Here is a 17326-nt window from a genome sequence, read left to right on the forward strand (position 1 = left end):
TGCTTCTGTAATGTCACTGGCAGGTCTAGGAAACTCTCCAGGTCAGCTGTTCTCCTTGTGTTGTTCAGCATTCCATAGTCACTGAGGCAGAGGGAGAGGAGCATTGAGAACTGAGGCCTGGCTCTCACCTGCTGTTGCACATCACCTCCATTCACATTTCATTGACCAGATCTAGTTTATGGCCACAGCTCATTTCAAGGAGGTGCAAAAGACAACTGGATATTGGTGGACATTATTAGTGACCACTGCCTATAGCTTTTACTGTAAATAAAGGAAAGCAGATAAAAAGGCTTATTTACTTTCAAACACTTACATGGTGCTTGTTACATGACAGATATTAGTTTAAATGGTTTTCAAATAGGAGCTCATTTAATTCTCCTAACAGCCCTATTCAATAGGTAATTTTATCCCCATTTCATAAAGGGGGAAATTGAGGTGAAATAGCTTGCCCTAGGTTATATAATTAGTAAGCAGCAGATGCAAGAATAAATTCCAGGCAGTCTGGGTCCAGAGTCCAAGCACTGAGCCTCTCTCTACACAATACTACATCTTTACTCTGCTTTCTCTCAACTTAGATTGTGGGGGAGGGGAAGCAGAAAGGGGGCAAGTAGGAAGGCTATAAGTGTAAGTGTGGGACTTTGCACATGTAAAGGAATTGAGCAATGTCTGGATATTTCACTGCTGGAGCTGCGGTAGGGCTCTGGGGGAAGGCAGAGAGTGAGACTTGGGGAATGGGCTGGGGAGGGAAAACGGTTTGAACTGATACTACTGCTGATGAGGCCAACCCTGGAGGCCAGGGTGGAGAACTTCTGGCCCTCTCCTTTCTTCCTTCCTCCCATTCCTCCTCCATCAGAGCCACCCATTTAGCATCCAAAGATGGTACCTTAAACCTTCAATGAGGTTAGCTCAGAAACAGAGCAGGGATGGGGAGGAAAATCATTCTAGAGCGTTGCGGGTAGGCCATTTTCACATAAGGGATTGAACATTGTCAGACTGCGCCTATTTCTAATGCATTTCTGAGAGTTTACATATAATTACAGCTGCTGAGAAAAAAACTATATTTAAAAATTCTCTAAGGAGGGGCATTGAAGCTTTTAGATTCCTGTCTCTCTCTCACCTGTTAAGTCCTATGTCTTGGTTATAACATATGGGCTCTGTCTGCAAAATGCTTTTGAAGCGCTGTATTGGGACCTAGCTACAATCTGCCGGCACATGCCTTAGGGTCAGTAAGTCCACACGTTGCTGCTCTATTTTTTTGAAGCTCTATTTTGACTATGAGCCGTTGCACGTTGTCAGGGGTTTCTCTTCTCTCTCGTGCTACAAAATGAATTATGGCAATAGAGGTCACTGGATGTTGCTGGTTATTACAACATAGGCCCAAATCAGATTATTTTCTATTATTTACAAGGTGCTCTGGCTACAGGGTCATCAGGAGACCTGATTCTAGTCTCAATGCAGCCTCTAAAGCACCGTGTCATCTTGGACGAGGCACTTCATCTGAGCTCTCTGTTACTTCCTCTGTGAAATGAAAACTTCAAACAGGAGATTAAGAAAAGTGTGTAAACTGAGGATTTGATACTTTCTAACTATTATTTTTTACAATAATTAAAATAATCCAAAGCTATAATGCTGTGCAGTTAAGGACAAAGAAGAAAGGATAAGTGTCTTTTTAATTAAATCCACAAATGGAAACGAACGGGAAGTTCTACCAGGGACTGTGTGACTGTGTCTTAATGGGTCCAAAGGAGTTTCCTCTTTGAGAAGTGTGAGCTAATGCTCCCACAGATCAGTGATTTAGAACAGGGGCGCTTCTACTAGACGGGAAATGCTGGGCAGCTGAGATCTTATCAACACCCAGAGGCGAGAGTGGGCAGCCCATGAGGTGCAAACCAGCCTATGGATTTGAACTGTTTCCTTTTAATGTTGATGATGGATTTATCAAATCATGTTAGAAGTCTAGGATAGTAATCTATGAATTATATGTGTATATATTTTAAAAACATTAGCCTGCCTGTGCACAACCCCAGTCTGTGAATGGCTGATTAGTCTAGAACAGCGATTTTCAGCCTTTTTCATCTCATGGCACACCTAAACTAATTACTAAAATTCTGTGGCACACCAAAAAAGACATATTTTTTGCTGATCTGACAAGAAATAGATATAATTTTGATTCACTTACACCGGACGGCTATTGTTGTATTGGCTGTTATTTTTTTAATTTGAAAATCTAATGGAAAAGAGGTCAGTTTCTTTTACTATATAGTTGCGCATTGCATGTTTTAAAAATTCTTGCGGCCACAGCACACTGGTTCAAAATTGCTGGTCTAGGACCATGATCTGTCTGTACACTAGCCTAGTCGCCATGAACAAAGGTCATACAAAAACTCATCCAAGATTTTAATTTGCACTTTTCTGATGATTAGTGACATCGAGCATCTTCTCATATATCTATTGGCCATCTGTATGTCCTCTTTGGGGGTTGGGTGGGGGTGATGAAGGGATTGAGCAAAAAAGAAAAAAAAAAAAGAAAAACAACTCATGGACACTGAGAGTGGGTAGGGGGAGGTGGAGGAGGGAATAGTGGGGATAAGTGGTGATGGAAGGAGACTTGACTTAGGGTGGTAAACTGCACAATACAGTGTACAGATGATGTGTTATAGAACTGTGCACCTGAAACCTGTATAATTTTGTTAAGTAGTGTCACCCCAATACATTCGTAAAAAGGAAACCCCCCCAAAACTCACCGAGGGGGGAAATCCATCTGCTTGAGGAGGCCTCTCCAGGTCCCCTTTGCTTACGCATACCCTGTCAACTGCAGGGAAGAAGCTGTAACGTCAGCTGCATCTTTGACTCCTGCAGGAGACAAGCGAACCTCAAGGATCCAATCTGTGCTCAAGTCCCTTGTTATTCAACAAAAGACACCCCAATGGATTTAGAAGACATTCCAGCTGCCAGGGAGGAAACTTGCCCCAGTGCCCCATCAGTAGTGCTTTGGGTAGAAAGCTGAAATAGCCAGTGTTATTTTCCACAGAGTCTTGATTTTATTTTGCAGAAAGAATCCTAGCAGAGCAAACTGCTCTTTGCCTCTAGTCAGCCTTCTAGGTTTGCTCAGCTGCCCAAGCTCTGGGCAAACACGCAGACATTTCTGAGAGCAGAGGGAACAAATGACCCTAAGTAAAACCTGGGTCCTGGTTGTGCATGTATGTCTCTCCCCCACAGGCCAGGGCCCTCACCTGGGGTGCTCAGGAGAGAGAGCCATGGGAATGGGAGGTCGGTGACTGGTAATCTAGGGGGTTCCAAACAAAGCCAGGTAGGGCCCCTCCCTCCTTTCCTTCTGGCTGCCCTCTGGCCCTGAGCGGATGTTTCCTTTGACTCCAGCCTGAGGATTCCCACTGCTTCTGGGCAATTTAGCCTCGACCATTTCTAACAGGGATTACCTAGCATATTCTGACCCCAAGGTAAAGGGGACGCCCTGTCCAGCTTTCCTTTTGCCTTCGTTGCTTCCCACTTCCCGGGGCCACCAGCCTCCGGCCCTGCCTCAGCGCGCTCTCGGCCGCTCCTGGACCCTGCCCGAGCCGCGGCCCTTTCTCAGCAGGCCCAGGGAGCTTCGGGAGAGGGAGCCTTGGATGGTGCTTCTCAGACCTGACCGCGCGGCCTATGTGCCCGGAGGGCTTATTGAAACAGAGGGTTGGCCCTCGCCCCGGTGCCTGGCTCCCCCTCTGGGGTAGACACAGCCCCATAACTTGCATTTCTAACAAGTCCTTGGGAGGTGCGGCCAGTCGGGACCACTTTGAGAACCACTGTCTTGGATAGCAGAAGACGCCGCGGCATGAGCGCCCCCTTTCTCCCCGTCTCCCCGCTGCATGCTCACCTATCCCCCCCCCCCCCCCCCGTTCCCGCTTTGGGACTCAGTTTCTAAGGGCTGCACTCCTGCCCCCGGTTACGGGTACGAGCGGATGGAGGGCTGTTAGAGGGGAGCCCGTGGGCACCCAGCCCTGCTCAGCTTGGCTCCCGGGATCCGCCGCCACCGCCGCGGCCGCGGGCCCTCCCTCGGGGTGCGTTGCCGCCCCCTCCCCCGGCTCCTCGCGCTAAGTGCCGTCGTCTCAGCAACTTCGCCCGGAGGCCGGCTCGCCGTGGCCGCCCGCGCTCGGTCCGCAGCCGGGGAAGCGCTGCCCCCGCGCAGCGCCAGACCCAGCCTCGGGGGGCTCCGCGGGGCGCGCGGGGCGGGCGCTGAGAGCCCCGCGTGGAGCTCGGAGCCGAAGCCCCGAGGGGGAGGGGGAGGGGGAGGGGGCGCGGCGTCCAGTGGCCGCCCGCGTCCCGCCGCCCGGCCAGTAGCTGCTCGGCGCCCAGCCTCGGCGGAGCGGGGCCACCTCCGCCCGCAGACGCGTTCGGGGCTCGGACCAGGCGGGAGAAGCCGAGCTGTGATCCCGCCGACTGCGCGCTGCCCTCCGCGGCACCCTGCCTGCGTCCCCCACTCCCTCTCCCACCCCACGGCCCGCGGGACGGCGAGGGGAGCGGACGCGGGGCGCACGGCCCCGCAGAAGTTGGGCTCGGCGGCCGGCGGCCGCGATCCAGCCGCGGGAGGGGCGGCTCCCGCGGGGCGAGGGGCGAGGGCGCCGCGCCGGGTCCGCGTCCGGGCCACGAGGGACTGGACGGCGGGGCCTGAGCCGGCTCTTCCCGCTCCCCCGGCCCGGGGCGCGGGGCAGGGGGGACATGCTGAGCCCGCGCGCCCGCGACCAGGGCGCCCGCGGCAGCAGCCCCGGCGGCGGCTGGAGCATCAGCACCGGCGGGACGGTGACAGCGGGGGCGGCGCAGGCGCACTGTGCCCCGCGGAGCCCGCAGCTCCCGCGCCCCGTGTGCGGCGCCGCCACAGTCCGGGCAGCGGCGGCGGGGGAAGCGCTACTACCATGAACTGCCTGGCCGTCCTCCCCAGAGCTGTTCATCCGGGTCGGGCTGCAGACTCCGCCGGGGGGCCCCGCCGCCGCGCCCCCTCTCCTCTCGGCTCCATCTTCTCCGCCTCCTCTCCCCGCAGCCCCCCTCCCCCGCCGCGGATCCTGGCCGCCGCTCTCCAGACCCAGGATGCCGGGGGGCAAGCGAGGGCTGGTGGCACCGCAGAACACGTTTTTGGAGAACATCGTCAGGCGCTCCAGCGGTAAGAAGAGTTGCAGTTCAGCTCGCCCCGCGGCGCCCGCGCGCCCCCCGCGCGCCCCGCGCCCCTCTCCCGAAGGGGGCGGGATGCCCGCAGCCCCACCTGGGGGCCTGGGGACCCGCTGGGCGGGGTGGGGGCGCGGGAGCGAGGGGCGGCGGAAAGTTAGCCGCCTGCCCGCCTCAGGATGGGCTCCCCCCTCCCGCCTGTCCAGGGGCAGGATCGGGGGCGCTGAGGGGAGCCGGTGGGGAGTTGACTTCCAGTCTGCGGGGGGGTATTTTTCTTGCTCTTCCTGTTGCCACCCCCTCCAAGTAGGTTGCAGAGACCCAACAAATGCTTAGAGTTTGGTTAATCTCAGTGCAAGGGTTTCCTTCAAGTTGGCTGCAAAAGTGGCTGCTTAATAAGATTTACTCTCTCGATTGGCTTTTGGGCCCCGGTAGGCGCCGCTGAAAGGAACCTGGTGCTAGGGAGTCACTGAAGTGGCACCTAGTGAACAGAGCACTTGAAAATGGGAAGACAATTACCAGGGTCAAACGTGTGTTGGAAGTCTCTCTCGCTTTTGTCTTAAAATTGTGCATTGGCCCATAATGATTCGTATGATATTTGATTCGACTTAAACAGGAGCCGTGTAGAAGGGAAGCAATAGCTTCTGTGCTTTTAAGGTAACTAGAGAAAGGATTTTTTAAAAAACCATTTACCTTGATACTGATGTGAAGGTTTTCTTGTGTCTTTAAAATACCACCCACCTATGCGTTCATGTCCCCCAAGGTGTTCTGAGTGGGGATGGTTCTATATTTCACATTTTAAGACCTTGTAAACTTTGCCTTTTACTGAAATCTCTACATCTCCTACTTGTTTTACATTCTTTTAGATAATTTTCAATTTTATAAGGAAGATATGTAAAGTATCCTTTAAAGTCCCCCCCCCTCCCCCCTTTAGAGGTCTGTTAATTTACATTGAGATTCCCTTGCTTGGAGAATTATGAGAGAGACATTTCTGCATTGATTACAGTAGAGCTTGGACCAAAGTGATTGAAATACTCTCTGCAATTCCATAACTGTTTATTTATTCATTCGCTCATTCATTAAAAGAATATTTTCCAGGGTGGGGGTCCTTATACAACAGACACTCTGTGGGGTCCTTTGGATAAGAAAATGATTAAGACACTTCTGTTCTCAGGAAGTTCCCTCCTAGTGGGTAAGACCAAAGCACACTCGAATGATAAATAATTAAATATAATTATGCTTTCCCTGAATTGGTAGATTAAGCTATAGGAATTCTTATATTAAGATCTCTTCGGAAACTCAGCTTGCACATATTTCCCCTGATTTGGGGACTGTACATACTAAATGTCCCAAGCAATTTTTCACAAAACTCTGACGTGTGACTTTTCTTCTTCCACTGTGGGCAGTACCTGCTACTATACAAGTCTAGAGTTGACTTTTTGAGTCTGACCTAGTAGCTAATAGGCCTGATCTAAATAAAAAACAATAGTTTTAGCCATTCCAGTATGATTTCAAATGTATTTTTGATTTTTTATGATGATATAAAATGTAAATATATAATGGTAGACAATGGCTATGTTTATTACCTTCTTGTATTTATATTATTCAAGACCTAAAGTACTGGGGATACTACTGTTAAAACAACCAGTATGAGAAATTTAAAGGTTATTAGAATCAGTTATTTAAGGGACATCAGTCTTATTTCAGCTCTCTCATTCTCTTGCATTATTTCAACTCCTTGTAACTTGGTCTGTGGCAGGACTTTTCAGACTAAAGGAGAAAACCCATAGGCTCTCTGTTGCTCTGCAGGGAAACCAGATGATGACGGTCCCTTGACTGCAGTTTACTAATACAGCATCTTGGAAACTTCTTACACAGACTGGAACTATGAGCCAGTTTTTAGATTACCTTTTACTTCAGATACACCATGAAATGAAGACTTACCTTGTGTGGCTTAGAAACATCTGCTCCTGCAGCCTCCATTTTACATCTTCCATCCAAATTAGTGATTGTTCTGTCCTTCTCGCATGCCGTGCTCATAACTGCTTCATTGGTTTAATGTTTCTTTTTGTGGCTAACACCTCGTGCAAGCGACAATGTATCTGTTTTAGCATTTTACATGCCACCTCCAATTGCTTATGGCTGACTTTTAATACCACTGCTCAAAAGCTGAGCTTTGCTGGAAATGTGTTAGGTACTCGGGGTAAGTATATGTGCATTGTATGTAATAAATACTGAAAAGTCTCAGTACTGCCTTTACAGGGAGAGCCCAGGACAATGAGAATTACAGTATTAAACTGGTCCGCATATTCACGTGGGGGTATCCCATAGCTGTTGCCATTTCTACATGACTTGGCAGAGAAATAGATACATTCATTCTGAGAGATTGTTTAACTGAGATTAACAGAGACAGTTCCCTCCGGAATTCTCACAGACAGATCGAGTTGGTCACAGCGAAGGCTTCACTATTCTCTAAATGGACAACACTGAAAGCGAAGTGCTGGTGGAGCTTCAGCGGAAGAAGAAAGAACAGAAGGCAGCGCTCCCAATATAGTTAAGAACTGGGGAGGCAGGCTGGGGCTCTGTTTACCTTTACCCCCGAAATGCTTCTCCTCCTGATGCAACATCGTTTGCTTCTTATGAAAAGATCAGGTCTTTTAGGGAGAGTAAAATGAAATAGAAACATATATGGAGAGATTCACGCAGATAAACATATGGACCAGCATCCACCTAGATACAAAGATAGATGCAGAAGAAACCTCTCTTTTTTTAACACACAGAGAGATGTAGAAAGTAACAGAAATACAGAGAGGAAGGGAGGGAAGGAAGGAGGGAGGGAAGGAGGGAGGGAGGGAAGGAAGGAGGGAGAGAAGGAGATATATAGAGAGAGAGATTAGACGTGAAAGGGAAACAGACAAAGAGAAAGCAAAACATCAGGCTTGTTTGTCCATGGATGTCACTGAGCTGAAATCTCAGCCAATTAGACATCCGTCAGAGAACTTCTTGATGCTGCAGAAGCAAAGAGCAAGAAGTGCGGTATATTTGGGTATTGTTTTTAAATGTGAGGAGTTCCTAATAAAATTCCAAACCCCTCAGTTGTAATTTCCCAGAAGAATGGTGCTATTTTGTATGCCCTGGCGTAGCGTAATAGCCCATTTGCTGTGATTTCGCGTCTCCTGAGATGGGATTTTTGCTTTCCTTATTTAGTTGACTCAGTCTGTTACGGGGAGGCGTTTCAAATTATTACCGGTGATTCCAAGTCTATAAAATAAAACAATGAAGGCCATTGAGTAGGATGGATACACACATACTTTATAGACAAATCCCAAAATATTAGAAGTAGCGGATTGCTCCTTTTCATTTTAAGATATAAGACAAGATCATGTTAGACAAATAAAAGTAATTACAAGTAATTCTTGGCATGTGATTCTAGTAGGTAGAGAGAGCACATTATTACTCCAGGAAGCTGTAAAGGTCAAAAGTATAAATGGCAAGGGTTAGAGACATTTTGGGCTGGCAGGAGTAAGTCGGTGCGTAGGGAAAGTTTGGGAGCTGTGTGGTGAGTTCATTACACCTGTCCAACGTCTCATGGACGGCCTCCGGCCCAAAGTGCTTATTGACCCAATCTGTGTTGGGAACATTATTAGTTTCAGTTTCAGTTATTTACGCAAGCTATTCATCAATATATATTGGGCAGTAAGGAGCAGTAAACTTGTGGGTAAAAGGGAAAAAAATCACTGAAATAAAGTAACAGTGTTTGGAACTATCAGGTGGAGTTTTAGATCTAAAAACATAAAATAAAACACTTACAAGGCCTTCACTTTGGTTATGTCTTTGGGCAGCACATTGATTCAGGGGTTGTCATTGATTCCTTGAGAAATTGGCAGAAGTGGTTATTTTGGGTGACAGTAAACTAGGTTGCCATTTTGAAAAATTATAACTTCGAAAATAATGTGTTCTTATTAGAAGTTAAATATTGCTCTTTCATATTTTAAATACTATGAAAAACTACAGTGGGCTCAGGAAAGAAGACTGAAGAGGTAGCAGTTTTGAAGCACTTAACTTTCAAGAGAAGAAGTTCAATGCACTCAGTTTCCACTTTTCTTGAGGTACCCAGGCTGCACAAGCACTTTCTTTAGTCAGTTACTTCTTGTAGGAATATCCAAAATTATTTTTGTGTTATAATGAATGTTTGTAAAAACCGAGATCTTAAAGAAGAACCTATAGGGGAGGGGATAGAGCCACTAATGATTGAAAAACGAAACCAAAAAGGGATAATAACTTTTAAGTATTATTCAATTTAAAAGAAATGGTGAAAAAATGGGTATTTTAGATATAAATTTCTTGATTTCTTTTTTTTCTTGAAAGATTTTCTTTAACATCTAAACCTCTATTCAGGAAATATTGATAAAACCATGTAGTAGTGTTTTAGAAGCATTGGTTTACCCAGGTCTTATAACGCATCCCTTTCACAATTAAAATATCATAGAGGTTGAAATTATACCGACAGATTCCTAAATTATATGTATAAATAAGCCAGAGGATTGTCTCTTGCTTTAGGGCCCACAGTGCATTATATAACAAATGCAGTACTTTCCTGACTAGACAGCTATTTATCTCAGGACACTCTTGTTTTCCTTAAAATTGCCCTCGTTGTCTATCTTTTGCTTGGTTCCAGAATTAGGGTGTGTACTAAACCCATGTACTGGCCGCCTTTTACCTGCCCTACTAACAGAACCAAATGAGAATAGTATTTGATAGAAGGGAGCCCCTATGATTATTTTGACAGTACTGATCAGATTTCCAAAAAGAAATCCTTTGGTTTAGTCAATATTTATCTTCGACTCTCATGGCTAATAACAGCTGTTTGCTGGCAGGGCCAAACAATGCCGCCACATTCTCCAGTGCCTGGCCTGGGGAAAGGTTGCTTGTCTGTCTCCAAAGCTCTGTAGTTGGCATTTACCACAAGAGGTCACTGTAGGTTCTGTCACAGGTGAACCAAGTGGTTCATTTTTTTTTTTCTTTTTCTGTTTTCTTTCTTTTTTCCTCAAGTTTCATTGAAGGTTAAAATCAATATAGTTAGTTGTTACTCTTGGAAGAAAATACTTAAAATATAAGACATAAGAAAGTAAAACTAAGAAAGGTATTTCTTTCTTTTAATCATTACAATGTTATTTTAGTTGATGGTGACCAATGTTTTGTGACTAAATGAATGGGGTATTAATATAAACAGTTTATGTAAAGGAGTAAATTTAAATACATTTTAGACTAGTAGAACATTTACTTTAGCAGGTGGACAAAGTTTGTTATATATACCTTTTTACTGTGGTGTAATATATAAGAAATATAAAGAAAATGCTGTGTAAATAATGTTCTTCCTGAAAGGATGAATATATATTTTATATTTCAATAAAATTTGTCCTTTAGCACATGTCTTCTTTTAAGCATATGTCTTGGTATAAGTTATATTAAATTGGTGAAGGAATCAGTTTATGACAGTGCTTTGATTTTATTGACAGATGGTTACTTGTCTAGGATATAATTTTAGTATTTTGATATTATACAAACTTTTGACATAAAATATAGAGCTAAAACAAATATTCTTCAAAGTTCTCCAAACTTATTAAACTACTTCCAAAATATGATTAGAAGTAATATTACTTTAAGAGGTGTCATTTCATATTAATCAGCAAGTCTCAATCTTGGTTTTAGGGATTTTTTTCTTTTGGGGAGGGTTAGAAATCACATATTGAGATATGCTTTGAAATGTCTTAAATAAAATTAGCTTTAATGGGAAAATTAAAATATGCCATACAGTAATTTTATGAATGAAAGAGCTATGTCGTGAAAGAAAGTAAACATAAGTAATATGTCACAACCAAAACCCAGTGGCAATTGTTGTGGAAACTGAGGTAAAGAAAGTAGCCTTGATGTGCTCTAAGAAATGGATATTTATAGAACATTTTCCTTTATCAACAGCTGAGTAGAATTTTTAAAAAATCCCCTTTCATGTTCTTGTCACACACACACAAAGGAAAGAAAATGATAACTATGTGAGGTCATGGATAAAATAATTAGTTTGATTGTGGTAATCATTTCACAATGTACACATATATCAAACCATCAAGTTGTACACCTTAAAACACCTTAAATATATACAATTTTTACTTGTCAATTGTACCTTAATAAAGTTGAAAAAAATCCTCAGTATGTTCCACTAAATTCTCTAACTTAATAATGTATGGCATGATTCCTTTTATCACTGAGGAATGAATAAAAAGAATTCTTTAAATATCCTTATTTTATGTAATGTAGAAGTTAATATTGGAATGGTTTAGGCTTGAAAAATAGGTGATCAAATGACAGCAGTAATAATATAGTCTCATAAATCAGTGTGTATTTTAGAGATTATTTTAGTATTTGGTTGTATGTGGTTAGTCTTAAAATAAAGGGACATAGTTGTTTATATTCTAGGTAGTAGTTTTGTGATATATTTTTTTCACATGGAAAAATGTACAAAAATTAAATAAAAAGCAGAGTAATTTAGATAGGAAGAGTGGTTGAAAAGCTATTTGAAATTTTGTTGAAATGAATTTCTTTCTTTCTTGGGGTCTGGTCCCAGAAAGAAATAAGTACTATGTATGAGGATCTATTGATTTGAAGAGATAAGCGATTTGGGATCTGAGCTAAAGTGCACAATCATAACGGTTTCTAACGACAATAACATAAAACTGGGAAGTCATGAAAATGTTGCTATGCGAACTAAGCTCTATAAGGACATAGGTCATACCTTGCACATACTTTATACCCTCTACTGTGAAGAGCACGTAGCACTAAGTACTAGTTAAATAAAGGCTTTTTGATTTTTGTCTCCTACATTAAACAAGTCCATAATTGATTTTCCCCCAAAACAATGCTGATTAAATCTATTAAGGAAGCTTGTATAGGTAATTGCACTTTAAAATTCTTAATCAGTGCATTCATTTCAACATGGAAAGCGCATTGTACAGGGCCAGTCAGATGAGGCTCACGAGGGCACGCGAGGTGAGCATGTAAGTGACCTCAGGCTCACCTATTCCAACCTCAGGTACAGCTGAAATCGTTTCTACTCCGAGGGCTTAAAAGCTCGACTATTTTATGTGAGAAAGAACTGTTTAGAAGTGTATTGATTCTAATTAAATTATTTTAAGACAGTTTTGCAGTTAGTAGTTACTGACGGGAAGCTTTATCGGCGAGGGGAAGTGTCCCCTGAGTGCTTTGCCTGGAGGAGCGGCCTTCAGGGCCGCGAGGGGACTGGACGCTGGCTCTCGAGCCTGCAGGGCCCGCCTCCGATCACCAAGTCCAACTGAAACGCCAACAACGCACTTGGATTGAGGGACAAGTTAACCTTTATCCTGACCTTTTCTGTAAGTCTTTTTTTGTCTGCTGGCATATTTTTTTAAAATTTGAGGCAAATTAAAACACAATGAGTTTATTTTCATGTATTTATAGCATTGAGAGAATAGAGGAAATTTTCAATGACACTTAAATAACCCCAGAATAAAGTCCCTTAAAAAATCCCATCCTTTTGCTTGGTCCTCATACTCTTTCTAGTTATTCATTTATTAATTCAACAAAAATTTATTGAGCGCCTGTGTGCTAGGCACTGACCTAAGCACTGGAGAGGCATAATGAAAACAATGATAAAAATGTTTCTTTTTATTTAATTTTATTCGAAGGCAGTGTGCACATTGGTTAAGAGCCGTAGGTCCTGGCTCTGAGGCTTACTAGCTCTGTGACTTACTTATCTGTACCTAGTTTTCTCCTCTGTAAAACACAAGTAATGATAGTACCTAGCTTATGGCGCTGGAGTGAGGGTTACATGAGGTAATATGTGCAAAGTGCTAAGGACAGTGCCTGGCAGGCAAGAAGCAGTATCAGTGTCAGTGCTGTTCGTTATTGTCCTCATTTAGCTGATTAAATCTTTGAATGCATCATCTGTAGTCGATGCCTTTCATTCTGGGCCACCGTTTCCTTTTGTCTGTTTTCAAGTGATCTCTGTCTGTACCGCGGTGTCGCAGCCCCCGGAAGGTTACGTACAGGTGAGCGTTCCTGTGAGTCCAGAGGCCTCCTGTTTGGCTGGATCCTCCTGGCTTTGCGGGGTCTGAGACTGCTCCCCGCCCTCTCCGCATACTTGTCCGCCTTTTAGATTTCCTGCCTCTGCACTTCCTCCTGCCCTTCTTCCTGGCTTCTCCTTCTGTTCCTTTTTTCTGCCCCTCTCCTCCCTTCTGCAGAATGAGCGGTCATCGGGTTGAGCTTTCGGCTGTCTTTCTTCCGTCTGCACCCCCTCTTCAGAGCACCCTTGTCCTCTGTGCTGCTTTTACCCTCCCATGTTTCCAGTGGCCTGCACCGTTTCTCTTCTTGTACTTCCCACAAGTCGCTAAGACTCAGCGTGGCCAGAACTGAATTTATCATTGGTTTTAGCTTCAAACAGACTTCGTTTCTTTGGTATTTCCCCATTTCTGTCAAAGGTATCGAGGTATAATTACCAATCACCAATCCTTAGGGGTAAGAATTTTTCCATGCACTTCTTTTTTAAAAAAATTCCTTTATTAATTTATAGAGAGAGAGAGGAAGGAAGAGAAGGAGGGGGGGAAGAGAGAGAGATTTGTTGGTCCACTTATTTATGCATCATTGGTTGCTCCTTGTATATGCCCTGACCTGGGATCGAACCCACAACCTTGGGGTATCAGGACGATGCTCTAACCAATTGAGCTACCTGGACAGGGCGCCATGTATTTCTTTTGTACCCTCCATAAGTGTTGTGTGCAGAGTGAGTGAATTTATACCCATTCAGTATACTGACTCATCTCAGGGCGTGAAATGTCCATAACTGATGTCATGTGCAGCCAGTATACATAAATATGATGGACCAAAGAAAGAATTACAGGTGGAAAGACATTCCCCTATTCATTCCTAAAGCAGCCTCTCTCCACTCGAGCAACCACAGTCGAGGTAACTGCTAATCTTTCTGGAACTCTGTGGGGCATTTCCAAGCTCAGAAAACAGTGCTCTCAACAGAGCAAAGGCGTTTCCATCTCTATGACGCAGACTGTCCTGGCTCGAACCTTTGCCTACAGAGACACACTCTGACTCTCCAGGATTATAATAACTACCTTGCAAGGTTGCTGGAAAAAGTCAGCAAAGCCACAAATGTAGCAGATCTCACACTGTGCCTCATCATAATAAGGGCTTAATAAATATTCAACTTTTTCTATTTTCTCTTAATAAGGTAAGGTTGGGTGAGTTTTCTTTTTCTTTCTTTTAACCCAAGGAAAGCAAAGTATTAAGAGCTTAGATTGCCATAAACCTGTGGATCTGAGCTTAAAAGCAGTTGGATTCACTTTATCAAGGGCTTATTTAGTTGGAGAAGAAAAAGACAAAAACTCAACAAGACCTACTAGTCAACAAAAACCTACTACTGAGAATCAAAGGAACATCAGTTCTCTTCACCTCAGTAACTGGCAGAGCTTGGAGAAGCTGAAGAAGGCAGAAATGTCAGCCTCTTTTTGTAACTGGCCCAGGGAAATCTGGCCAAAGGAGAGAAATGAATTGAATTTGCGATCTGTATCTTTTCCTTGAACAATGAGCTCCTAGTGCATAGATAGTAGAAATTAAAAAAAAAAAATAGGACAAAGCTTTAGAAAGTTAATTGGATAGTGAATGCATTGAGAAAAGCTGTGCTTGTTTTCTACCAGGCATACAGGTTAGGCTAGTCTTTTAACTGAAATTCTTCATGAGTTATCTTGTCATTAGTGTCCCATTGCCTTAAAAGGTTGACTTCAAATAAAATGTATAATCCCTTCAGAACAGATGCAATTCATTTGCAAAAACAAGGCTTGTTTATTCACAGGATTGAAAAATGATCCTGAATCATTAAATATGTAATACTTTCCTCCCCTCTGATAAACACATCTTAACTGACTTAGCTTTTATCCAAGATTATATAATTGGTGAATGTCTTATGGCTTTAGGTATCTTAAGAAATTTTATTGTAATAAAATCCAGTAGAAAAACCATCATGATCTGTGTTCAGGTAAAGGTTTTTTGTTGTATTTTGAGATTATGAATCTTATAGGCCATTATTGCAGTCATATTTCCCTTCTAATGATTCTAATCAGTCTTCTTTTTAGAAACCCATCTTCTTATGAACAAAACACCAACTGTTAAGAGTAGAAACTTTCAATTGTTGAACATTTTTTTTTGGTGTGTAGAAATACTTCTATAATGAAATTGCTATTTTTCCTACCACTAGAATCTCAGAAATATGAAGTATCTCATGAGTTTGGAACCACTTTGGCTAGATGGAAAAATAATGCCATCAAAGAAACACAAAAGCTTATAAATGTACCTTTGATCTTGAAGGAGATGAAACATGGAGGCATATTTTTAACTTTGATGACAGCTGAACAAATTTGAATAAAGTAACAATTTTTTTTTGCATATTTCAGACTCCCATAGTGATGGTCTGCCTAATGTTGACAATATTATTACATAATAATTAGCCTCATTGTGGAAGGTACAAAGTGTATGTGTTGACACACACACACTCATACACACATTATATATATTTCCTTGTAGAACATTAGGATAAAGGTGTATTGTAAGGACAGGGAAGATACAGGCCTTTTACTCTGTTACTGATATAGTTGAAGTGGGCAGTGCACCTACCAGAAGTCAGCGTTGTGGAGGTGGCTTGACATAAATTATTTATGCTTTTGTTTAACCACCTATGCCAGGACTTTATTTAACCCAAACAAAATGTGTTGTATGTGCTTCAAGAATTTTGTTATTACTGTTCTATGAAACTTAAATATACGTATAGATATAGCTCACTTAGAAGACACATTTAAAAAATAATATATACTCCATGATTTAAATTCACAGGTTTCTAGAGTGCAGGGGGATTTTGCTTAGGGATTTTACAGAATTATCAGTTCTTTGAAGAAAAATACCTTGCACAGCCCTTATCTATATTCCTAACATTGTCTAGCATTACTCTAATAGTTATCTGTTGCTGTGTGACTTTAAACAGGAATCAGAATTCTTGTATTTGATTTGATTATTTAACAAGCATTTGTGGGTATACAGTGATGAACAAACAGACGTGGTCCCTGACCTCATGGAACTTGGAGGCTGGTAGGAAGACAGGCATTCAAAAATCTGATATCAAATATGTCGTTACAAATTGTGAAGCATTTTGAAGGAACGGGGGGGGGGGGGGAGGGGGGAGGTGCTGCGATCAAGTGTAACAGGGACTAATTCCAATTGGGAGATGGGATCAGGAGGTTGTATTCAACTGAGACCTAAAGTAAGAGGTAACTAGATGGTATGTGGGCAGAAGAGGATTTCGGGCAATAAGAAAACATGTGAACAGTCCTGAGGAGAGAAAGAGACCAGGACTGGCTAAGTTTGTGGAGCTTAAAGGCCGGTGCAGTTGGATCGCAGTGGGCAGAAAAGAGAGTGAGCTGGGAAGCAGGGTGGGCAGAGACCGTTAGGGGCCTGGCTAGTCAGGGCCAGGCTTTTGCGTTCTATCTGTCCCATGAAGCGGACAGATCTGGCCACAAGGGTTACTTGTGTAACGACAAGTTGGATTGGAGGGAGGAGGAGTGATATTAGGGGACCAGCTAGGAGATTAAGACAATAGTCCAGGCAAGAGATGATGGTGGCATGGCCTGGGATGGGTGCATTTGACATGTTGTGTTGGTAGAATTATTACGGCTTAGTTAAGTGTTGGATGGCATGAATGAGGAAGCATCAGGACGACTTGCAGGGTTTTGACCCAGGGATCTGGGCACAGATAGGGGTAGGGAAGATCTCCCTGAGATGGGGAGAACTGAAGGCAGCCCCACTGGAGCGACACTCTAGAGATCACCCGCTCCACTCGGTCATCTCGCTCCCCTTTCATTGCCTTGAAGTAAACAGGGGCGCAGCCCAGGGGAGCGCAGTGTGCCTGTGTGCCGAGATGTCTGCAAGGAGAAAAGGGCGTCGCAGGCCGGGCAATCAGCTCAGTCAGTCTGTTCTTGCGGATCAGAAACTTGGAGCTACCGATTTTAATAAGAGCCTGATTCGGATGAGAAACAAAGTAAATTGTTAAATAAACCCTAACCCCAAACCAAAGCCTAACGTTATAATG

General features: G+C 43.7%; 1 protein-coding gene across 1 annotated transcript in view; it reads left to right on the plus strand.

The window, feature by feature from the left end:
• Positions 1–5079: 5079 nt before the first annotated feature.
• Positions 5080–17326, plus strand: part of KCNH5 (potassium voltage-gated channel subfamily H member 5) — a 216557-nt gene continuing 204310 nt past the window's right edge. Inside the window, exon 1 of the mRNA XM_087814110.1 lies at positions 5080–5152. Coding sequence (XP_087670236.1) covers positions 5080–5152 — 73 coding nt within the window. The remainder of the gene's footprint in view (positions 5153–17326) is intronic.

Source organism: Miniopterus natalensis, chromosome 1 (genome assembly GCF_054644295.1).
Source record: "Miniopterus natalensis isolate mMinNat1 chromosome 1, mMinNat1.hap1, whole genome shotgun sequence".
NCBI lineage: Eukaryota > Metazoa > Chordata > Mammalia > Chiroptera > Miniopteridae > Miniopterus > Miniopterus natalensis.